Here is a 25,756-nt window from a genome sequence, read left to right on the forward strand (position 1 = left end):
CTCCTCAGACCACTGCCTGTACTTTACATTTCTTTTACCTGGCATGTCTATAAAGTTTAAATAATATTACACCAACCAAGGGAAAATAAATTATAAATTATACAAAAAGAAAAGCAAATTGTTTTGATATACATACAAAACAAAGAGTAACTCAAGAAGAGAATATGGTCATAATGAGATATGACAAACGGATTTCAACGCATATGGATAGGTGTGAAAAGTCACAAATAAAATCATAATATTCAAAACGAATTACATGTACAAACAAAATAAAATATTCAGGGAACAAGAAGGGGGAGAGAACAGGGAAGGATCTACATGTCAGTATTGAACAAGTCATATCATTTGGTACTACATGTATATAGATATATTTGATACTATATAGATATATATGTATTTTTAATATTTTTAATACTATCTATACATACCGTAAAGGCTATCTTTTGAAGATGAAATTGTTGACATGTAATAGTTGTCTCATTTACATGTTGGTTATTCACAGAGAAGAAATTAAACTTTGTTTCCTATATCACACAATAATATATCACCCAATAAAGACCGATCCTTGCAGTTCTGAGAATATTCCTTGAAGTTTAAGTGGGGCTATCCCAGCTAGACTGAGGGCTTTTATGGAGGCATATACACCTGGGGCCCGTTATATATCATATATATATATATATATATATATTTTTTTTTTTTTTTTGCGGGGGGGGGAGGGGTGGGTGGCGGATGAATATAATTCCTACTCGGACATAGCATTTGCGCGTGACTATAAGAAGGGAACCCTCAACGCCCCCACCCCCATCCCGCCTACATTAGGAAATAAAACTAACAAGTTAAAAGTTAAAAGTTTAAAACAAATTAACACCAATAAAAAGTTGGGTGGTTCCTAAGCGTCATTCATCTAAGACTAAAAGTAAGAGTCTGTCTTGATTAGATTAACTTATTTTTTTTTTTACTTCTTATTTTCAACATTCTTTTGTAACAAATACAGACAGAATAAACTGACCAAAAAGAATATAAATCATGAGTGGAAAGATGAGCAAAGAAAATGGGAATGCGTCGGGAGTCGAACCCGAGAAAACCTATATGGCTAGACCGGTGCTCTACCGACTGAGCTGTAGAAAGTCCTCTTTCAGAATCGTCCCACGTGCTTATAAATCTCTTCGGGTCAGTCTGTATACAGTGTACCCCCCCGGCCCCAGTTGCCATGATGACTAGACTCCATCGATCCATCCATCCACCCCGCATGCATTCGTGATCATGACAACAGTTCAAGGCACGGTACACACGCAAAAAATCGTTAAACTTTCATATTCCATGCCCACCTGAACTGCACAGTGCACACTCTGATCGACATGAATTTGGCAACCAGAAATAATAATGGACTGAAATACTTCTCATTATCTCAAGGATCGAGTAGATCTTCATTTAATAACATCTTTTTATTCTCATTCTTTTTAACATGCCCAAACATGCAACCATCAATCATTCAGCCCAACCAAGCTAGCGCTCCCATACGATACACGTACACATCACACACGCAATACGCTATTCGCCAATACACTCGTTGAGTCGCCACCAAGCAGTCACGGTTCCATCGTTGAGCTGCCACTCTCACTTGCTTTTTTCTTTCCAAACATACCCATTAACAAATGGTTCAGGCCAATGCTCTAAGTTCCAAGGTTTAATCTGATATACAGTTTTAACAACTTACCGTCATAAGCTCTTCTCCCCTCTACATGAAAGTAGACGATGCCATTGGTGTCGCGTGACCACCGTTCGTGCAGTAGTGTGTGTGTGCGTAATATGGTACGATTTGCGTACAGATTGTACACACAAATTCTTCCCGCCCCTACATAGACGTTTTACTTTCGCGGAAGGACATATGCTTTACTTCTCACTCCATACAAACAATAGACATACACAAGCAATAATAGAGTACACGAGGGGAAGAGGGTATCAGGTGCATGAACAGGTGGCGAATCAACGCGTATGGCGACTTAACGGTAGGTGACGTTAATGTTGGTTGTGATAGTTTTTCCTTCATTCGTCAGTTCATGTTTAAAAGTAAATTTTTACACAACTGGTGCGCACTAACGTTTAAGAATCCAGTAGATCTAGTGCAACTAATACTACCAGGGAGGTGGTATAACCTCCCTGACCCTCAGTGGTAGTACCTAGTGTAAAATTAGTAGTAGTAGTGTGGTGTATGCTATTAAACTGCGACCAGCGGCTCCCACAGTATAATTGTATACAAGCAAGGAGCGCTCCGGAGTTATAGGTGTATGCATGACTATCAATACAAAATAATGGGAAGGGAGGGGGGCTGGTATCTAGATGTGTTACTGTAATATTCTAACACTGATGTTGCAAGAAAATGAGGCTCTGTAATTGCATAGTGAGGTCTGAGGACTTTTCTTCTTGTTAAATATAGGCACTAAATTGTATTGCTCTTTATAACTTAGAAGTTATTTTTTCATTTTTTCATTTATTTGTTTTTCTTGTGATTTTTTTTTTTCAGAGATAGACCTGTGAGAATTAAGGCATGGGCATGACTTTACTATATAGGCCATAGATCTATATTTTGCAAGTCTAAATTTTTGTGAATCAGGAATTCCCAACAATTTCGCGAGTGGTTAAATTCGCGATCGTGGAGTCTTGTACTGAACGGAGATACATGCGTACGTCACATCCACTTTGGGATCAGAGTCAATGCATGTATTTTCGTGTGTCTGTAATTTCGCGAATAGCACGGTACCTGACTCACGAAATTTGCAAAAACAAGACCTCGCGAAATATTCGGCATATAGAATTCTACAGTACCTCATGTAATTCCAATCTACTCAGTTCAGAAAGTTTATGCCTTCTGATTACCAGGTACTAGTCCTACATCACTTTGAAATTGAGAAAAATATTTATAGGGCGGTGTCTAGTGCAGTAATGATTTTGCAATAAGGACTTGAAGTTGAATTGCTAAAACAAAGCTGATTTTAAAAAAAAATTATGATGACATGTGGTTAGAGAATGGAGATGACTATACACTGTGAATCAGTTTTGGACCACTAATTTAACAACCCAGGCATTGGTGCACTTAACCCGTTGAGGACGGTGTGATTTTGCTACAACATGCATTTCCCATGTAGACGCTTGCCCGAGTATATTCGGGACTCGTCTTCAGCGGGTTAATATGACAGCCTCGAAGTCAAAATCATAAAAACAACCTTTTGTGAAAATGTCTGTGACCTCTTCATTCGTGAAAATATCTATACCCAAAAATAACAGCTTATACAGTAGTACAATGCTGTACATCGTCATGGTCAGCCATTTGCAAAAGTTTCATACCTCAAATGTTTTCGGTTTACGGTATGCCTTGAGCATAGCATTATACTTAACACAAATCAAGTTGTGAGATCCTGACTACGATCTTGTCTGATTCAGGCTGCAAGCCTTCCAGTGTCTGCATGTGCTGATGATGCTGAAGCTACCACCAGTACAGATGTGATGAGCCAGGCAACGCTGGGCCGTGTGTCTCCTTCAGCAGCTGATAGGTTAGCGCCACCTGAAGAGTCTTACCAGGAAGGTGCATCATCTGGGATCGATCCATGCAAGGTGTTTGTCAGTAACATCAGCTTTTCGGTGAGTATACATGTAATGCTATGAGGACCAATACAACTTGTAGGTCAACATTTTCAGATCTAGAGGGCTCTAAAATCATTCTAAACTCTCAGGATAGTGGAGATGGCAATTCTCGTATTTTCAATCACTTAACAATAAATGGAAAGCCTTTTTGTGTTGTTGACATCATACACAAACCCACACACACATCTTCCCCATATTTATTCATTTGATACATTATATCAAAGGTGGATGTAGCAGAGATAGCTTCATTTGTACTAGCAAGCCATATAAAATCATTTATTTTGGAAGACTTCCAATGTTTTGTCTTGCGCTAGACATTTATTTAGTTTAACTGAAGAGCCATACTGAAGATGATCAGTGTACACTGTATAGGCTACACTTTGGTAATGTGAACAAGAATGAGTAATTCACTGAAAGTTGCTGCAATGAACAGGAAGCTTTTCATACAGGCAGTACTGTGCATGATATCTGCCAATTAATAGTTATTGCATGTTATATTCCACATACTAAGAATCTCGCTGTAGGATTGGTCAAGAGCTGATCACGTGATAAAGCATAGTTTTGCCCATCACATCACCTGAGAAGAAAAGTTCGTTACACTCTACGATGATAGTCATTTTGTTTCGCTGATCTCTTACGTGCCACGCACGTTGCGTGGAGAAAATTCATTGTTTTGTCATCTACAGCATGACAGCATACGTGCATACGTCTAGAAAAGTAAACTACATAGCCCATGCCCTGAGGATACCCTGAGACAGCTAAAACAGTTTTAGATGTGGAATAAAATGGGAATATCTAGGACCCTAGATGTGGAATATTAAAGCAAATAATCAACTTTTAGTTTCAGGCAATGAGACAAACTATCACTTCCTCGGCGATCTGAATGCGTACGCTATCTTTCCTCAGCTGCGCTTCGGAAAGATAGCTACATCCAGATCACCTCAAAGTGATAGTTTGTCCCATCATCTTCACCAGCGTTGACTATTTGCTTATTATTACCTGATCCTCCCCCCCCCCCCCCAATCATCCCATTTGGATGTGGCGCTCTAAGCTGTAGTGGGGCTAGAATGAGCACAAAGTCTGGCAGAAGGAAGCTGAATGCTTCTGACAAATGTGAACACGTAGCGCTTGACAGGCAAAAAAACATTGCACTCAAGTCAGGCATGCCTTCAATTGTTTGTCATAAATGTACATGTTATTGTTTGCATCACTCATTTATGCATACACTGTAGAAAAAAAAAAAAACAAAAAAAAAAACTTTATGAGTTACTACTATGAGTTACTATGAGTTTGCTGGGAAAAAAAAGTGATTCTGTGAGCAATATTACTCCCTTCCCCCCCCCCCCCCAAAAAAAAAATGATTATGATGATGAAGTGACAACTTCGGGTGATCATTCACTTGATTGAAGCATTTTCTGGAGGCGGTGGTGTGGGTTGTACAAAAATTATGATCTTGTCCCTTTCGTTCCCATGTTGTGTTTGTATGTATGTCTCGGTCAGGTGCGGACATCAGAGCTGCGTGAGTTTTTCCAGTACTTTGGGCGAGTGACACAGGTGAATCTCCTCAGGGATGGGAAGAGGAGAAGATCCCGGGGGTAAGCAAATAGTTTTTCTTTTGCTTTCACACAGAGGGCTTTGGAGGCATTCGGTTCTTCAAAGTCTTTACATCCAAATCAACGATTCTTGTGTCAAGTTGTTTTTGTTGCAAATATTTGAAAATTATTGCAAACTGAATAATTGGTAATTGCATATCTCCATCCATCTCCTATCATTAAATTTTAAAGTTCATTTTGTAGTGTGATAGTTTCATGGAAGGCAGTTTCTTTTTCTTTGGTTTGGCATTCATTGTAGATCATTGTAGAGTAGCATGAAGAGCAGCTGTTATGTGAGGAAAATCAAATGATGCCACAAATCCTGAATGAACACAGTTTTGAGAATGTTATTAATAGGTTGAAATTGGATGTCTTATCAAGACATGAGACTGCTGCATGTCGACAAATTAAATACTGAAAGGCTGAAGTTGAATTCAGATTTTTTTTTCTTGTATGTGTGTCACACAGTCATTTTTAAATTTTATTTTTTGTATAATTGCAATGTTCAGAGTCTGAGTGGATTCTGCATAACAGGGGATGTCATTCATTTAAAGTTGTGACAACCAGTTTTATAGTAAAATAATTATGTCAAGAACATCAAGGTATAAATCTATGCTGATATTGAATGAATGCCCTTGTCTACATCACTTTATGATTCCATTTGTTTCACCGACAGAAATCTACACTGACACAATTGTTTTGTTTCATTAATGTGTCACATTGGCTGTTGGTATAGTGTATGGATTTTGAAGAATCATTGTATGTTCTGTATGGTAATAATGTAATAACTCATTAATGTAGAAATTAATTAAAGGACAAGTTCACCTTCATAACCATAAGGATTGAGAGAATGTAGCAATATTAGTAGAACACATCATTGAAAGTTTGAGGAAAATCAGACAATCCGTTCAAAAGTTATGAATTTTTGAAGTTTTTTTGCAGTACCCGCTGGATGAGAAGACTACCGCAGTGTATGAATAACTTAGATGTCACATGCGTACAACAATATAAGGAAAATACAAAGAGAATTTCACAAAATTCCATCTTTTGAAAAAAGTACACAAAAATTCCATCTTTTGAAAAAAGTACACATTCCCCTGACTCGTTACCGATAAATGTTATGGGTAGTATTATTCCCCTGCCTTTAGAAAGAGGCAAGTCAATTGCTCTTTTATTATGCGAAAAAAGTGAAAATATGTTGAATTTTCTTTTATATTTTCTTTATACTGTTGTACGCATATGATTCACAAGCTGTAGTAGTCTCGTCATCCAGCGGTTCCAACACAAAAATTTAAAAAATTCATAACTTTTGCATTGATTGTCCAATTTTCCTCAAACTTTCACTGATGCGTTCTACTAATATTGTTGCATTTTCTCAATCCTTATGTTTATGAAGGTGAACTTGTCCTTTAAAGATGTTGTTCTCTCTTTTGCAGAATGGCATTTATCACATTCAGCTGCCCAAAGGAGGCATCAAAAGCAAAAAGAGCAACTCACTTTGAGCTCAGCTTAGATGGACGGTACGGTCTTTCTCTTTTGTGTGTTTTTATGTCAAGTTTGATGTTCTGATTTAGTGAATGAAGGCACAAGACGTAATGTATTATGTAAGTAAGTCAAGGAGGCATCTTAATTTCACTCTGAAAGATAAAGTGAGTTGGGTAACGATGAAGAGGGAATAGCACAAAATGAAGAAATTTGTAGAATGTATTGCTTGCATTTTATTCTATTCATTCCACCATCACATTTTGGTTAAAAGAGGTGGGCCTGCTCAGAGCATACAATGCCCTCCCTCCCCCCCCCCCATAAAAAAAAGCAACAACAACAAACAAACAAACAAAGAATACTATTCACCTAGTGACACATTTTCAGGCCTACTGGAAAGTTAAACTGACATGACTGTGTGACCTTTGTATGTTTGGTTATGCACTATCACATTTATGAGATAAAAGTTTCTTTGTAAGAAGACTAATAAAAAATTGAAGTTAGTTTGATGGCTTTAGATTTCCTACCCTGTACTAAAGCTGATGTCAATACCTCAAAGATATTGTTCAAATTGTGAAAATGAATCTCTGCCATTCCTCATAAAAACTAGAGTGATGAAGTGCAGCGCCATGGAAACCAGATCCCGGAAAAGCAGGGGCGGAGTCAACAGGCAGCAGGAAGATGTGGACAAGCACTCACTGATGGGTGATTCCAGGAGCATGGACAGGAGCTGTGATGTGTTCTCAGCTGATGGAGCCAAGGGTCAGGGTGGAGCTGCAAAGGTTGCTTCTGATGAGGATAACTTGGGCGGTGACTGCAAAGAGGAAGTTCCTGATGACTCCCTCATCAATAATTATCTTCCTGATGACGTGCTGGCCATGATCTTTGGCTATCTCGGTCTTAAGGAGAAAGTCCAAATTGAATCAGGTAAAGAGACATGTTTCCCCCCCCCCCCTTTTTTAGCATTATTATTGGGTGCTAATTTCTTTTAGAGCACTTAAAGAAAGTCATAGGAGAAGTTTGTGGTTAAATACATAAAGGTCTCGCAGGTACTTGTGAATACTCTGAGGTAATTGCAAAGTACACTTTGTCTGTCCAACCGGTCCCGAGTTTACTTGGGCAAGTGTTTGTGGGAAATGCTTGTTGTAGCAAAATCAGCCTGTCCTCAACAGGTTAGGCTTTAAGTCTCTTCAATTACTGTTGAAATGTTAAAGCAAGAAGTTTATGACAACACAGGATATATTAACGCATAATATGCTTCTTTTTCTCTTATTATGTATGACACTTTATACATTATGTTATAAGGTGTCATGATTTCTGTCAAAATTTCAGATCAGCATTCCAGTCGTGTGGTAAAAATTCACGTGGCAGTTATTCTCTATATTGCCTTAGATGAAAAGCAAGCTGCAAAAACTGTCACTAATCTAGTTTCCCCCATCTGATAATGACTTGTAGCCAGAGGGGACCTAATCTTGGGCAGATCATGTTTACCATTTGCATTGATTTATATGAGAAGTTCCTTTCCGAGCAGTGCTAAATTCATTTCTGAAAGTATGGAGATGAACCTGGATTTTTATTTCACATGCTTCTAAGTGCTTTCCTGTAAGGACTTTATATCCTGTACAAGTACCGCACAATGGGAAAAAGAAAATATGCTTCAGAAAAACTTGTGTATCTACCGTGATTTTTGATGCATTGATATATTTTTTAAAAGATTTTGTAAATTTAGCAGCTTTTGGAACTAAAATTTTTAGCGAGGGGGTGTTCAACAGGTAAATGTTGATTTAGTGACTAGTCTCTGTGACTTTGTGTATTTTTTCTTGGATAATTTGTTTCCTCTACACATTCTCATTCTCCATATGTCCAAAGAATTTTCATTCATGGAAATGAAACATTTTGCATCTAATTATCAAGTAATATGTGGGTCATCTAAAGCTTTTTTTTTTTTGTACACACAGTCCTATTTTGATGAAAAATAGATTTAGCACCTTTTGTCTCCCAAGTCTGCAGGAGATGGAGAAGAGTGGTGTTGGATACGTGGCCGTCTCAACGCTCTCTTCATTTCAACAATGTCTTCAAGGGATTCACCTTTTCTGATGGTAAAGTTGTGAAGCCGTCTTTGTAGGCCACTGCTACTGTCGAGCCGTGCTTACAAGTAATGATAGCTGTATGACCCAAAATAATGATTTTAACCATATCTTAACCCTAACTGCACTGGGGGGGCTGGGAGGCCCCTCCTCCATTGGCGATTGCATCACGACCGCTGGGAATTTCGGATTCTCACTTCATGACTTTTTCCCCTGAAGTCTTGTGCAAATTTTGATACCACATTTGTCCATATCGCACCTGCCTAGGGGGTGTTGTGGGCCAATTAGTATGCGCATGTCATTAAAACAGCTCATCGCTGCATATATTTGTGTACAGTTACATACTGTCAATAGACCATGGCTTACATTACTTTATAAATTTTGCTCAGGAATTGGTTTTCCACTTGGTTCATGCTTCTATATTGTTCTGAAATAAATTGGGCAAAGTTTAGAAACAATGATATACATAAGGAATATAAAACAATAGAAAACATAAATAAAAACAACACAAAACATAACAAAAAAGTTGTTTTTTTCTTGTTTTTTTTTCTCTCTCTGATTCATTTCACATTTGGGAAACATTATTCTTCATTATTACTCAGTTTTCATGTAATTTTGTACTTGTTTAGGCTGAAATTATGAAAATATCCCCCAAATGCATAAGATACGCATTATGAATAATTAATTAGCTAATTATGCAAAAAAATGCATAATTGATTAGAGTAAATTACACCATCAGATTCAGCACGCGAAGATCTATCAGCATGCAAATTTTCAAGTTCATCGGACAATGCGTTTCCGAGATCAATGGGGGGGGGGGGGGGGCCTCCCAGGCCCCCCCCCCCCCCAGTATTTTCATGGAGCCAAATAGCCCAGTACAGTAAGGGTTAAGTGGGGTGGGGGGGGGGGGGGGCAAATTGTTCCCCCCCCCCCCAAAAAAAAAGAAATTATGTGATGATTCCGTAACACGCAAAGATTTTGCTGCGCCATTTCATGATTTTCTTCTTTGAAGTCTCCCACATACCGTGAGTGAGACCAACTGTGGGACGTCTGGGTACAGTGTTTTGTACATGAATGACAACCCCAAAACAGCTCAAATTGTGATGTTGTGTGCAAATTCAAAGCAATTTGTGTTTTTTGCTGTTGAATTTATATTGGCATGTTTATTTCAACTTTTAGTCATTGAAATTAATTGATTATAACGTAAAAAGGGTGAATAAGTGTCTGCAACAAATTTGACAAAAAACAATAAAACACAAAAGGTCAAGAAAATAAATCACATAAGAAATTAACAAGACAAGAAAATACGAAAGTAATTGATTTTGATTGTGCTAATTTTTTTTCAAGAAAATTGTCTGATGTGTCTTGAGAAACTCTGATACAAAAATTAGCAGTCTTTTAGCTTTTTTTTAATGGAGTTAGAGGTGAAAATATGATTTCATGCATAAATTTGTATAATTAATTCAAACTACAAAAAGGAAAGTTATCAATATTTTTCTATTGTATAACCTATAATCTTGCAGTTGACATCTGGCTATATGTTCAGGCCGAGATCTAAAAGGGAGGGGGTGTCAGTTTGATTGAAATATCATTAAATTAACAGCCCGGTTTTTCATTGCAACCTTCCCTTCTTAAAGGTAATATTGTCGCTCTCAACGACAACATACTCAAGTCCATTCTGAAGAAAGGCTGCAGCAACCTGCATCACTTGGATCTGTCCGCATCCCCAAGGTTCATAACCTCAAGGTCATTGAACTGCATTGGTGAGTGTGAAGTCCACATCACTGTAAAGATGTCGCACCTGATTAGTGTCTTATTAGATTATGTATCATGTGCACTTGTATGTAGAGATTATTAAGTCTGTAATTATGTACTCATTCAGCTGTAAATTTGCCATTGTTGCTGTTCTGTTATTGATTATCATTTGCATAGATTGAAAATGAAAAGAGAGCTTGTATGTCGACAGTTGGATGTGCTGTTATTCATCAATGAAGTTGTGCAAATGTCTGTTTTCTGTGGTTAAACATCAAGATTTTAGATAACATCATTATAATCTAGAATTTTTTTCACAAATTATGAATTTTGCTTGTTCGAAACTGCTAGTCCTTGTTTTATTGTAATTGGAATATGTGGGTGATGCTGGTAGTTTTGATAAGAATGTCCAGTATTCTCCAATAGTGCAATGTCAGGCCCAAAGATTGTTGGTAGATGGCCATTGTGGTGTCATTAGTTAACGGATGAATAAGTTATATGTCACATCTTTTCTGCAAAATATGGGTGCTGAAATCAACCAATAACACATAATTTAGATACGTTCAGCAATGAAACCTTCACACGTGTTTATGTTGCCATTGTACAGCTTGACAATTGTTAGATCTAGATTATTAGTGATGCTCAGTAAGATGTATTGTTTACTTATCTGAAAAAACAACAACAAAAAAGTCTTGTCGGACAATGATTTGAAGTTCATGGAATAATTTTTTGTTTGTTTGAAGGGAATATTTGCAGAGAACTGCGGCACCTGGACTTGTCGGGGACGAAGATTAATAATACCAACCTCAAGATGCTAACCAATGGGTGCCGGAAGATTGAGGTAATATATTCATTTTAGATGAAAGGGGGATGCTGAAGGGGGAGGGGGCAATGGAAGGGATTTGAAACTAGTTGTATGGTAGCAGGGCTGCAGAATCACTGATTACTTTAACTATACTGTTAGTAGTCACTGGTTCTACACTGATACGATACAAAGTGTACATGTTAGATGAGAAGATGTCAAAGTAACTAAATATATTTCTCACATTTTTTCAAGGTTTGAAGAGTAGATTTAATTTATATATGTGGAAAGATGTAGTCAAATGACAGACGAAATCAATGATGAGTGAAACATTTTGGAGTTAGAGATAAAGCCATGTGTCTCACAGAGGTTACAGGTTAAAGGTCACTGTGAATCACTTTTAATACAGAACTTCATTGGTCTGAAACAAATAAGATGGGGCCTGGTGAGGTCAGAGATGTTAAAATAAGTTTATTATGATGAAGTGAGATAGGTAGAGATGTAATATTTATACACCGTGATGTAAGTTTACCCCACTTGTCATCTTGTTTTTTCAGAAAATCGTGTTGAAGAGGTGCCATGAGCTCGGAGAGAAAGGGTGAGATATGAATTGATTGTTTGCCAGAATGATCATTATTATTCATTTTTAAAAGGTTGGTATTTTTATGTATACATCTATTGAGATGGAGACTAGCTGGAGAGAGACTTAGTCGGACACGTCTTGCTCCATTCTGGTGCTGAGATGCCAATCTGTTTATTCTCGCCAATCTGTTTATTCTCACCAGCATGGCTAGTTATATAACATGTCACAGTGGAGTATAACAGATTTACAGTCATGGGCAGTGGCGTAACGACGGGGGGCACGTCCCTCCCCCCCCCCCCCCCCCCCAATCCGCTGGTTAAAAAAAAAAACCTTACCAAAATGGTAATTCAAGGGTTAGTATACTGCTTTTGAAATCAACATGAAAGGGTGATCAAGAAATAAGATATTTTTCTAAGATTTTTTAAAAGCATAATTAACCCGTTGAGGACGAGTCCCGAGTATACTCGGGCAGGGGTCTATGGGAAATGCGTGTTGTAGCAAAATCAGTCCGTCCTCAACGGGTTAAAGAGGTTTATAGTGTGAAACATTGTTCAAAAAGCCCAAAGCCGACAAAAAAGATTGAGATTCAGCGTGATTCCTGGTTGGCATTCTGAATATAAGCAGGATGTTGGCAGTGTACTCAGAACATCCGAACGGCAAAAAGAGTCGCTGCAATGTTGCGCAATGTGATGTAGAATGTACACCTTTGTACCTTACGCTTCGTTATATCAAACCTAGATCATTGATTTTGCTGTGTTGCTTTACATACTGGTCTATGTAAAGATGCCTTGCATTGCCAATAATAAGACTTGACCTGGGCTATTACCTAACTTTTCCATGTATATAGAACACATACACACAAACACAAACAATTAGGGGATGCTCTAAAGTGCAGATTTTGGACAACCTTCCCGGCGCTTGGTCACTTCGATGCCCCCTCGCTGGTCATACCTCCCCCAACCATGAACATAAACCGACACCCTTGACTACCAGTTGCGGATCCAGGGGGGGGGGGGGGGGGGGGGGGGGAGCGGCACCGGTCCACCCCCCCCCCCCCCCCCCCCCTTAATTTCCAAAGTAAAAAAATATAGCTACAAACGGCAGTTTTTGGACTGTAAAATGTCAAAATTTTCAAGCTTGCTCACTCCACTCACTGGCATTTAATCACTATCCCATTCTCCTGATGTTGCTGCCAGTAATTGCCAGCAGTTGCACCTGGTGCGCCCCCCCCTTAATTTCCAAATCGAAAAAGTATAGCTACAAACGGCATTTTTTGGACTTTAAGATGTCAAAATTTTCAAGCTCGCTCGCTCGCATTTAATCGTTATGCCATTCTCCTGATGTTGCTGCCAGTAATTGCCAGCAGTTGCGCCCGGTGCGCCCCCCCCCCTTAATTTCCAAAGTGAAAATATATAGCTACAAACGGCAGTTTTTGGACTGTAGAATGTCAAGATTTTCAAGCTCGCTCACTCCGCTCGCTCGCATTTAATCGTTATGCCATTCTCCTGATGTTGCTGCCAGTAATTGCCAGCAGTTGCGCCCAGTGTGCCCCCCCTTAATTTCCAAAGTGAAAAAAATATAGCTACAAACGACATTTTTTTTTGGACTGTAAAATGTCAAAATTTTCAAGCTCGCTCGCTCCACTCGCTCACATTTAGTTTTTATGCAATCCTCCTGGTGTTGCTGCCAGTAATTTGTTGTCTCACACCGTCATTCCATAATCCATGTAAGAAAAACTTACAATGTTGCTCAATGACTGCGCTGTGGAACGTATCACATTCCGTTATGTATTGTAGTCCCCATTAAGTTTGCCAACTGACAGCACACGCACACACGCGCACACATGCACGCACGCACAAGCATACACACCCTCAAAATTACTTTTCCACGAGGTGCCCCCCAATGTCTTGACCCACGGTACACCACTGGTCATCTGATGAAGAGTGTGGGTGGCAGAGGAAATGAGATGAGCAGGTGGTGGTGTTTATGAAAGGTAATGAGGCATGGTGGTGGCTGGAGAAAGGAGTGTCAGATTGACCGTGGGAAAGACAGGATAAAGTGTTCAAAGCAATGATGGTGAAATGAGAACATGTGATAGTACAATCAGGGGGGAAGTTTCCTCTCACCAGGCACGGCGATACAGTGCAATTAACTCGCCAAAAGCATGTGAATTGTATTACCTTGAAGCCGCATTCGCAGAGTAGACAGCTTGTGTACACAAAACCGCTGGGGAAGTGTTGCAGGACAATCGCAGTATCTCACCTCAGAAGCCATCAAATGATTAAATCTATACAGCAAATTGAAGAAGAAGCTAGTTTCTAATTCGCAATGCTAGTTATTTGGAGTTTTATTGAGGATAAATCTGTGAAAATAACATCGAAACTTAGCTTCCAAAACAGAAAATTTGGTCTCAAATCAAGTGTTATTTTTTCACATTTTCCTTCATTGCTCCAAAATGAAACTACGGTTTATGACTTATGGTGGTATATCCATACTGTGTTCCAATATCTTTTCTGTATCATTTGGTGCACGGATATGTCCAGAAAAAATTGAGATCACAGTCACTTCATGTGGCCCACGTAAAACCCATTGCGTAAGCAGTACGCAGTCCGATGTATCGGTTTTTTGTGCTGCCTGAAACAGTTGAAGCACGTTGCAGGGTTCCTCTCTTGCCCACTCACCACCCTGCGGACCGAAAACTGAACCCTGTCGCATTGCGCTGAACCTGACACAGCTGATTGGCTAAGCGTGCACTGACCAGTAGAGAACGCATGTGTAGGAGGATGATTGAGTTGTGCATGTCCAGTATTTTCTCTTAAAATCAAAGTGTATTGATGAAAATTGGTTTTGAAATGGCTGTGATATCCAAAACAAAGGGGTCCTAATAAAAGATGGGACTCAATTTTTTATTAGGATCACTTTGTTTTGCTTGTTTTTGAATATCTCAGCTATTTCAAAACCGATTTTCATCATATAAACTTTGAATTCCTCTAAAATTGTATGCTCTTTAACATTTCATAAAAAGGTGTCTAAGTATCTCGCGAAAAGTTAAAAGCTGACTCCTCATCTCAACCAATGCTAAATCATCCCTTTAAGAGACTGCAAAGCCAGAAACATTTGTGGTGCAAAACTTTTTGAGAATTGAAGTCAACAGCCTTATTCGCGGCATGAAACTTTTGAGAATAGCCACTGTATTGTGTAAACAAGAACTTTTATGTGCACTTTACTTGCGCAAATCTTGACTCCTTGCCAACTTCATAATCAATGTGCACGAAAATGTCTTGTTTTCAGTACATTGTTATTTTTGTGGTGGCATGAAAAGGTGGCCTCGTACTATAAAAGCATTAAATGACAGTTGTTCATCTACTGTAACTTGTCTTTGATATCCAAGATGTACGTCACCCTATTCTGGAATTTTATTTTGGTTTGTGAATGTCTATACTGTAACTTATTGTGATTGCGATTAAACCCTGTAATCATACAATTTTGTTATTATAGTATTCAACCTCTCATGATAAATCGGCAACCGACTAGTGACATTGTGTGACTAGTAGATTAAAAAATGCTTGCAAAATTACAACCAGAGTAGTTTAGTGGTGAATGCCACAGTGTATGTATGTGTGATTTTGATTCTATCTTTACATTTTGTTTTGGTGTTTTTGTTTTTGTTTTTTCTCGTAGGATATTACATTGAATACATAGCTTTCACTCTATCGAAAAGTCATAATAGTATTGATAAGAAGAGTGACACATGCTTTAATGTTATCAGCTCCCCTTTAGAAAATATAGATTAAAAAGGAGAGATTAAATCAAAGAATAAAGAGTCAGAGATGACAAGAACTAGATTACAATGGGTCTATTCTGTTTTCTCTCTCTCTCTCAGGATCTGGTGGCTATTTCACAACTGTGAAAACCTCAGCCGTGTGGACCTTGAAGAAAACCGTCGCATCAACGGTAAGGTAAGGCAAGGCTCTAATTATAAACACCATAGCTTACTGTTATATGGTTCTTGTGATTCTTTTGTGCTTTGTATGCAGAGGCTCACAGCCATACCATGAGGTTTGCTGGATAAAATACATACACACACAAGCATACATCAGCAGGAAAAAAACACACAACTACAATAACATAGACGGACAGACAAACAAGCAAACATACAAAACAGAAAAAAAGACAGATAAGCATCACCAGCACAGATGGAAATAGTTTAGTCAGAATTTCATGTGTATTATTACAAGGAAGGCACGTCCATGCATATAACCTTTTCTTCTTGTCCGTGGAATGTTTTTATTTGTTTCTTGGTTTTCTTTTTGTCATCACAAATCTAAGTTTCAGACAACTTTTTCCTTGGCCCTTGAGATAATAAGAGAATATGACGTATTGCACACAGAAGAAATCAGAAGTAATTTTTTTCTCTGCAATAATGGAAGCCTATGTCATAACGCAGAAGTAATGAGTGCATAGTTTGTCAGGTCGATGCTGAGTTTTCTCTGCATTTCTTCCCAGTGTTTTCATATCCTGAACAGGCACTGTAAGACGGTCGTCCTGGAGGGTTGCAGCGCCATCACCGACAAGGGGCTGGACTGTCTGACCAACAAATGTGGCCAGAGCCTCGAGGAGATTAACATTAGCGGCTGCGTCATGGTGACGGATGGTGGTCTGCAGAATCTGACTGAAGTGAGTAGTCCTGTAAATGTGGAAATTTTTGTGCGACTAGTTTTTCGCGGTCAACTCGGTAAGAAGAGTTTCGCATGTTTTTATTTCTACAGAATCAAGCCACATAAGTACTGGAACATATGGCAAGCAAAAATATGCGCGTGCTTTTATTTACACGCCAGTTTCTGGTTGCACGAAATGCGTGAAAATTTGAACACAGTGAAAATTTCCACTCTTACAGTAGATCAGTGTGTACCTCTCAAGTTCTCTGTCTTCCTGCGGGTAACATCACATCCTGAAATTGACACAATATGGCCATACAAACATTGAATTTTTTGTTTTGTGCAAATTAGGCCCTCAACATGGTCAAAGGCTAATCTTATAAATGTAATTATTATTATTATTATTATTATTATTATTATTATTATTATCATTATTATTATTATTACTATTAATATTATTATTATTATTATTATTATTATTACGATTATTGTTTTGATTATTATTATTGTTATTATTATTATTGTTATTATTATTATTACTATTAATATTATTATTATTATGATTATTGTTTTAATCATTATTATTATTATTGTTGTTATTGTTATTATTATCATTATTATTATCATTATTATTATTATTATTATTATTATTATTATTATTATTATTATTATCATTATCATTATTATTATTATTATTACAATGCCTACAGAAGGTCACACAAAGGAAACACTGTGGCCACACAAAAGATTTTGCCACCATTCACAAAGTTGCTGCTGGAGCCTGAGAAACTCCAGCAGTGGCCATATGATTGCTTAAGATCCCCTAATGAATGACTCGATGTTTAGATGATCAGATCGGAATTTGAACATTTTTGTTTGTTGTGTGTCCATCTTTGCTCAATTTCAGGACTTTATTTTACTTTGTTTTTGGATATTTCGGCTGCTTTAAAGCCAATTTTCATCAAATAAAGTTTGAATTCCTCTTAGAATTATATGCTGTGTAATATTTCATATTAGTGATTGCTATTTATCTTGCAAAAAGTTAAAACCTGAATAACCATCTCATCCAAAACTATACTATTCCTTTAACCTATACATTTATATCTTGTTTTTCTCCCAATAAGAATCACTCAACTTTTAGTTTGAGTGTTTAGATATTGCAGGTGATTGCAAGTGATATTGCAAGTAATGTGATGCTTCTATTCTCTACATTCCTTGATTAATTCATGGATTTGTGCTGCTTGGCAAGAAAGACTCCTAGCATTCTGATCTTTTAGGGCCAGTTTTCTTTGCCAAGTCTGTCCATGTTTGATATGATGTGAAAAGTCAAAGCTGGATTCATACCACGTACACATTTCTTGTTGATATTGCTGCAATTTTTGCTACTTTACGGTAGTTAAATTGTATCAGTGAAATTCAGTGTTGTGAAATATTAAGATTCTAATGAGCAATTTATTTGTACCGCAGTAGCCAAGTCCAATGGCAGTGGTAATTCTGCCATTTTCACTGATGCTGACATGGGCTTCTGGTTTTTTTATTAACATACCTGTACTTCTCTTTTTGTCAGAGGTGTCCCAATCTTGGAGTATTGAGCATAACTGGAGTGCACTCAAGATGTAAGTATAGCCTGATTTTACTGCTCTGATTTTACTTGAGGATGAATTCGTGCTGAAAACAAATGTCTGCATTTGTATCGTGTCTTACTGTGACATTCAGTGCATCAGAGATGATGTGGTAATGAAAATGTAATATCAAACAAAACTGCCACTTTGAATTCATTGCCTGCCTAAAGGAGATGTCGAATATTGTTTATTATGATTATGATGATAATGATGGTGACTATTATTGTTGTTATTGTTGCTATTATAAATATTATTATTATCATTATCATCATTATCGATATTACTATTGTTGTTATTATTATTATTATTATCCATCATCATCATCATCATCATCATCATCATCATTATTGTTTTAGTTTTTTCTGCTATTGACAGCCTGCTTTTTACACATGGAACCATTCTGAAAGCTAATGCTCCATTAACTGTACCGGTGATTATCACGTAATTTAAAAATTGCAAGCAATGTAAGCAAATGTTTGTTCTAGTTTTCATGTGATCAGATAGATCCCTCCATAACACACTGGATGATGTCTCGTAGTCTTTGTTTCAGTGACCGCAGCCGGACTCGCATTTCTCGGAAGCTTGCACGACCTGCACACCCTCCACCTTAGCAACCACCGGGCGGTGAGCGATGCGGTGCTGGCAACGGTCGCCACGCGCTGCCAGAGACTGAGGGAGCTGAAGATCGACGGCTGCCCAATTGACGCCGTCACTGACACAGGCATGCAGTCCCTGGCAAAGTGTGGACAGCTGGAGTCTCTTAACATCAGTTATCTAGGGAAGGTAGTATGCTGTCCAAACTGTAGTAACTTCCATTCATATTTCCTTCATTTTCATTAAATTATTTCACACAAATGACATTGGTATCAAAACACTGGAGTTTATACCCAAACTGCCAATATTACTTAGAAGTCAGTGAATTTGCAAATGTCCCTTTAAGACCTCTGTTGATAAAAGTAAATATGATTTGAGAATGATTGCCCTTTCAAAAGTTTCCTCTGACTACTATCTTGGGAGGAATGGCTATGCAAGTGATGTATTGTCAGATGATTATGTGACGTTAATCAAGAACATTATCATTAAAGTGTTGTGGATTTGTCATTTACGAGTATAATCATTGTACAATCAAGAAATCACAATGAATATCAACGCTTGACATGACTTCACTCAGTCCTGTTCTTAGTTTACTGTTTAGTAAAATGTCATATATAATTAAACCACTGATTGATGGTTTTAAGATGCAGGCTTGAATCCCATCTTTGTCTTCCCCAGGTGTCTGATGAAGGCGTGAAGGTTCTAGCCGTGGCTGGCAGGTTGCAAAAATTTGTTGCTAGGTGCGTTCCGCTCACAGATAAAGGTAAATATTCGAACCTAGACTTTTTTCTTTTGTTTTTTTATAAATTTTCCAACAGACCTCCAATACAGATTACTCTGTCATTACGGTATAAAGAGTGGGTTTGATACTGTATCAATATATCAGTATTTCTCTTGTCCAGCATAACTACTTGACTTGACTTGACATGGAGGGTGTATACGTCAGTCTGCTATTTGTTTATTTGTGTGTATATGGAGAGTGTTATATATATCTTTGTCTCAAGTTCAGAGAGCAAATCAGGTCCCCATTTCATTAAAAAAAATGATAAAAATGCTATGATGGCAATTGTCACGGTAATGACAAGAATTTAGCTTCTTGATTTGCTGTTGCTATGGGAAGTTGCCAATCCAGCAAGAGTTGCTCTCCTAAAATCTGTTATGAAATGGGGCCCTGCAGATACAGCTTTATATAACACCCCGATAGATCCTTGCCAGTTGATTGGTCGGTTGATATTGATGATTTGTCCCATTTCATTGTTACGTCATCACTCATGCAACTGTGGCCCATTTATTGGGCAGTCTGGGATCCATGCGATTTGCTCCATTGCACGCACGCCGAGAGCCCGGTACGCAATACATAGTACGTAAAATGCTTATGTTTGCAGTGTGCATACAGCATGCTAGCCTATAGCGCTCAGTGAGCACTTGCCATCTCAGATCTAGCATATTTCTCTTCTTTCTACAATACATATATATATGTAAATTCATAAAACATCAAATGAATAATAGATAAAACAAATGATAGTTTTTCCTTTGTGCAATAAACAGTGCAACGGACAGAAAGATGAAATTATTGATCCATTCAACTTGGCTGTGCTTTGTGGAATGAATCATTTCATCTTTCACCTCATGAAATATTATTATATTTATTTCTCTAATAAACAGTTAAATACCTGAATATAAAAATGACCCAACTCCATTACAGAAAATTTAGAAAAAATAGAACTCATTAAATATTTTCCTAATGTTTTCACTTTTTCCATTAGTGAAATATTATGTATATAAATTCAAATGTGAAACATTCATTTGACTAATTATCCATTTTTGTATGACTTTGAAAAGGGTCTCCAAAGAGGATAGCCAGATTTAGACTTGGCTCGTTTTTATATTCAGATATTCAATTATTATTTGTATGCTCCAAACGTAATGCATCACACTTACTGCTCTGTGTATATCATCAGGCCTCGGTTACCTTGCAGCCCACTGCCCCAAGATGAAGGAAGTGGATGTCTGTGGGTGTGAGGGTGTGACTGTGTGCTCCATCAAGGCCTTCCTTGAAGCCAGGAATGAGCAGGATGAAGGGGGGAGGACCCTGACGCTGACTCTCATCGTTGGCGGTAAGGACTCGGTCAAATCTACCGAAATGCACTGTAATATTTTCATGTGTTAAACTTTTCTAGAAACCATAGTCAGACTTCAGTCAGGATAAAGATTAGATACTTCAGCTGAAAAAAGGGCTAGCACTCGTTGGAAAGGACTATGACTATTTTCCCAATTGATAGTTACCTCCTGCCAGATACAGCTTCTGAGCACAATATGAATTGTTCATTTTAGATACCCTTTGTCCAATGTATGTATTGAAATATACTACATTTTGTAGAATCTTATTCTCTAAATAGACGTGTTGCACTAGTATTTCCTCTCTTACTTTCATCCAAACCTCCACCTGAAGGGAGTTGTATCCATTTTTTTCTAATACGTCATTTGTTGCAATATATTTCTTTCTGCAGCCATTTTGAAAAGAATATGACAAATTTGGTGTATTCAGAAAGTGTAGTGTCACAGGATATGTAACAGACATGATTATAAAGAAGAGAGTCAATAAAAGTCAAGAAATTAGAATTGATAGAGGTCTGTGGATGTGTTAAGGAGTTCTGAGATTGTTATGCAAATAAGGTTAAGGTCAGATTTTTTCCTTCTCTCTCTAATTATCAGGCTTCAGAAATGGTTTTAAGTATGAATCATTCAATCATTAGAAACATTTAGGAGTACAATCTGTGTCAAACCCTATGATACAAGGTCAAATTCTGATCTACCGCCAATTTGATAGGATGTAGAAGTTACTGTGATCTTAGATTTATTGTGGTTTGTGAATAATTGCAATAGTGCTGCACTATTCTGTTGAATTTGATTCTCTTCAAGACTAAATCTGTATTATGCCTAACCTGTAAGGGATGAGTCCCGAGTATACTCAGGCAGGTGTCTATGGGAAATGCATGTTGTAGCAAAATCAGTCCATCCTCAACGGGCTAACAAATTTATATCTGTAAAGTTCATTTTTACATTTTCCTTGGATTGGTATCTAGACAAGTATTGATGGGGGTTTCTTGACCGTGAGCTGGTTTTATGGTGATGGTGATCATGAACAGCATTTGTATACAGCCCTGTAGCGTCACTTTATCTGAAAAGAACATTCAAAGGCATACATGAAGGGAAGACTATTCAATGACATATATGGAAATCAGAAATAATTAATGGAAATGGTAGATTAAGGTTTGATTGTGGTAAGGCGTGCAAAGACTTGCGCCGATAAGACTGTTATTATTGTGGTAGTACATGTATTATCACTTTATTTGTATTGCTTTAATATAGAATGTTGGTTCTCAAGTGCTTTGATTGGACTGCTCTGAATCTGTCTCTGTTACCATAGGAACTGGAGTCAGCAGTGAGAGTCTAGAGGAGCTAGGGAGCATCGATCCAAGTGTGACCATCTGCCTCCAGGACTTGGCTGCACCCCCTGGCATGCACTACCCCGCCCTGCATCCTCGCGGTACGTGCCTCCACCCCTGGTACATTCTGCCTTGAGGCTCATTGTGCCATTAGCTAATTAAGCCATTGAGGACGGACTGATTTTGCTACAACACACATTTCCCATAGACACCTGCCCGAGTATACTTGGGACTCATCCTCAACGGGTTAACCCTTTGTGTGCTTTGCGTCCTGATTGGAGCAAAAAACCTGATAGTGTTGTACACACTGTCCAAAGTCACTGGCACAGAAGGGTTAAACACATCTAAGCACTGCATAACCCACGGCCCCTCTTAACTACCCCACTATTGGATGCTTTCAGTAAGTAAGATTGCTGGCTACTAATGCTAGAGTCACACACAGTCGGGTCACAGAACGGATTTGATCCCGGTGAAAATGAGCCGGATTAGTCTTGGAATGGAGGGTAATTTATGCTACAGTCACAGACGGCCGGATTTCGAACCGGGTCCATAAGGGATTAAAACCGTGTCAAGCCGCTTCGTACCGTATTGACCCAGATGTAAACCTTGTCAGCATTCGTTGCATGAAGGCAAAATGCAGTACACTGCAAGGGTCCATACGGTTTTACGCTGCGGGTTGCAGCGGGTCAATGTGAGTCAGTGCGGTTCAAACCGGGTCAGTTCGGATATCAATACGGAAGTGAAATCCGTGAGAAAATTTGAACATGACCAAAAAATTTTCACTGCCGTATCATAGCCCCCAGAATCCATCAGGAATTGACACAGGTTACGATGCGAGTCAATACGGGTCTCGACGGCTCAAACCGGATCGATATGGTTTTAATTCCTTATGGACCTGGTTAGAAATCTGGCCGTCTGTGACTGTAGCATTAGAGTACATTTTACCTCGAGGCCTATCCCACAACTGACTACTTAGGCAAACACAGCACTAGTTGCACAGGCAAAGGGAATGTCCTGTCTTTGGGCGCTTTAGCCCCATCAATACTCCAGATAATAGGACATGTCCCACCACTAATGACTTCAAACCCATCACACTACACAGTACTCAAGGCCAATCCTAGTAGTGGTTACTTTATTACAGCTCTATTTTGCAGCAATATTATTCCAAAGCTGTCCCCACTTCTAGTTATTCAAGTTTTATCCCAGCATTGGATTACTTAGCATCTGTCTCACAGTTGATTGCCTATGATCTATCCAAGAACTGGTTACGTACAGGCCATTCTAGCACTGGTCACCATAAGCCCATCCCATCTGTTGTGACCTTAGAAGCTTGTATAATTTCCTGGGGGGTGTTTCATAAAGCTGTTCGTAAAGTTACGAACGACTTAAGACAATTGGTGATCAGTTCTTGTGCTGAATTACTGAAATTCTGATAAGTATAGCACATCACAACTGACCACCAGTCGTTCTTAAGTTTTTCATAACTTTAAGAACAGCTTTATGAAACACCCCCAGGAGGTCTATCTGATGATCATACTTTAGTAATGCAGTAATCGTGATTTTTTTTTTTCTAAACATTTTTTTCCTTTTGTGTGTATGTACAGAATGAATTAACCTTTTTTCATTAATCCAAGAAAATGCAACCTTTTTTTCCCCTCCTTCAGTTTGGGATGTATCAAGTGAAGAAGAAGAAGAAGATGAAAGAAGAGAAAGAGAAAACAGAAATGCTTTGAGACTGGAGGAACAGATGAACCCCATTCAGTATCCCTATCCTCCATTCAACTTCCATGTCAACGGAGACAGAGGAGAGAGGCAATATCTGCAAGTACCTGCAGATTCCGACGAGCCATGGGATGGCGTGGTGCAGGAGGGGCGAATGGGGGCAAAGGCAGAGGAGCAAAACAAGGATGAGGTTGATTTCATCAGTGGAGCAGTGGGTGAGGTCCAGGCTGATGATGCGCAGATGTGGTCTGCCGTGCCTGGGCAGTTTGCAGCGGCCAATCCAGACCTGGCCCAGTTCCAGGACGTGGAGGAGGATCTCCTGAACGATGGTGCCGGGGAAGGATGGCTCATGGACGAGGAGGACTGTGAGGACTTCTTGGATGCGGACGACCCAGCCCTCTTAAATGATCTTATGTTCATGAGCTGATACACCGGGAGTTTGAAAGGGATGTCCGCCAGCATGCCTTGGTTTGAACGTCATCTGCCAACAATGCAACAATGGATTGTGGTCAGATTGGAACACAACGATCATCATTTTGCCTGTATGTTGTTGCCACTGCCTGTCTTGACTGGTCTTGACTCAAGACTCAGAGTTGACTTGGGTTTGCTCTTGTCTTTGCAAAAAAGCATATTGACTGACTTTCTCATGGACTGATCAGAGAACCCAGAAGATAAAAACATAATCTTCCTACTGTCTGGGTGAAACATTTTGTTCTATTCTCTCAGTCAATGTATTGCAACAGACAGGTTATTGGCCCAGCATGTATGCTATGGTGAGTGTGCTGGACAGATGGGAAGAGTTGGAGATTTCTTTACCAAGTAACAGGGAATACCTATTCATGAAGATTATTTCAAGTGCCTATCTGCCTTTATGTTTGCCGCCAATTTTGCTGGAAAAAACCCAGTGTACGTACGAAGCCAGCACACCACAATTCTTGCCAGCATAACATCTATTCATTTTCTGTTATTGTAAGAATGACATTGGATTCAGTCTCAGGAAATTTTCTTTAGTAGGATTAGTAGGATTGAAAGATTTATAGTGGATTCAGTGCAAGGGAATTCCTGTTATTAGATTGATAGGTTGATTTTGGATTCCTTCCAGATTTCCTATTGCGGGATATCAGAACATGGCTGTGAAGCAACGTGAAGTAGTGAAAAATGAAGACGAAGAAGACATTGTTCATGTGTGTGAGGAGCAAGAATTTGTGAGATGATGATGCATCCAAATCAGTTGATGTATACATGTCACGATCGTGTTTTGGTAACCACTTAGAGTTGAAGATACAGAGACTCCAACTCTCCCGTTTTCGACGGGAGATCTCCCGCTGAAAACCCATTTTTGCAAAATCTCCCGTTCTCCCGTTTGAGATATAATTTCTCCTGCCCTGGCTCTGTGTCTCCCTTTGGAAAGGATTTCTTACTTATTGCTATTGTATGTTGAAAAAAATAAGCCTTAGATAGCACCAGAGAGCATCTAGAACCCTGGGAACTTCGCGCTTTGCACACATCAGCTTGGAGTCTCCCGTTTGCTAGGGGTTTCAGGCGGGAGAATCTCCAGATCAGAAGGTGCTTTGGGTTGGATTCTCTGAAGATAAGACAGGACGAAGTCAGTGGAATTGATACAGAATGAATCCTATGATTATATGTCTGTGTAACCACACAGATGAAAAGGTGCAAATACACCGTATATCTGCCAGAATTTTGTGTGGAATATATTGTTAATTTACCTGAAAAGCCATTGGGAGGTCAATTCAAGAACATCTTTCATGGC

At 38.7% G+C, this 25,756-nt stretch overlaps 1 protein-coding gene across 1 annotated transcript; it reads left to right on the top strand.

Moving 5' to 3' along the window:
* Window positions 1-1,089: 1,089 nt before the first annotated feature.
* On the top strand, window positions 1,090-24,663 carry LOC139742319 (putative RNA-binding protein EEED8.10). Its single transcript, XM_071652896.1, has 18 exons — window positions 1,090-1,170; window positions 3,442-3,639; window positions 5,143-5,237; window positions 6,671-6,754; window positions 7,327-7,498; window positions 7,541-7,643; window positions 8,720-8,815; window positions 10,441-10,566; window positions 11,299-11,396; window positions 11,915-11,955; window positions 15,824-15,899; window positions 16,447-16,617; window positions 18,166-18,214; window positions 18,771-19,003; window positions 19,493-19,577; window positions 20,776-20,931; window positions 22,245-22,364; window positions 24,063-24,663. The coding sequence occupies exons 1-18, from the start codon at window positions 1,090-1,092 to the stop codon at window positions 24,410-24,412; spliced, it is 2,334 nt and encodes a 777-aa protein (XP_071508997.1). The 3' UTR covers window positions 24,413-24,663.
* The last annotated feature ends 1,093 nt before the right edge of the window (window positions 24,664-25,756 follow it).

The sequence above is a fragment of the Diadema antillarum genome, unplaced genomic scaffold (genome assembly GCF_040938485.1).
Source record: "Diadema antillarum isolate AM-2024a unplaced genomic scaffold, OU_Dant_1.0 seq00000996_RagTag, whole genome shotgun sequence".
Lineage (NCBI taxonomy): Eukaryota > Metazoa > Echinodermata > Echinoidea > Diadematoida > Diadematidae > Diadema > Diadema antillarum.

What these genes read in the sequence shown, in the direction of transcription:
- LOC139742319 (XM_071652896.1), top strand. Translation starts at nt 1,090, where the DNA reads ATGGCTAGACCGGTGCTCTACCGACTGAGCTGTAGAAAGTCCTCTTTC. An exon ending in GGGATTCACCTTTTCTGATG is followed by an intron (nt 8,816 to 10,440) that starts GTAAAGTTGTGA and finishes CCCTTCTTAAAG; the next exon opens with GTAATATTGTCGCTCTCAAC. An exon ending in AACTGGAGTGCACTCAAGAT is followed by an intron (nt 18,215 to 18,770) that starts GTAAGTATAGCC and finishes TCTTTGTTTCAG; the next exon opens with TGACCGCAGCCGGACTCGCA.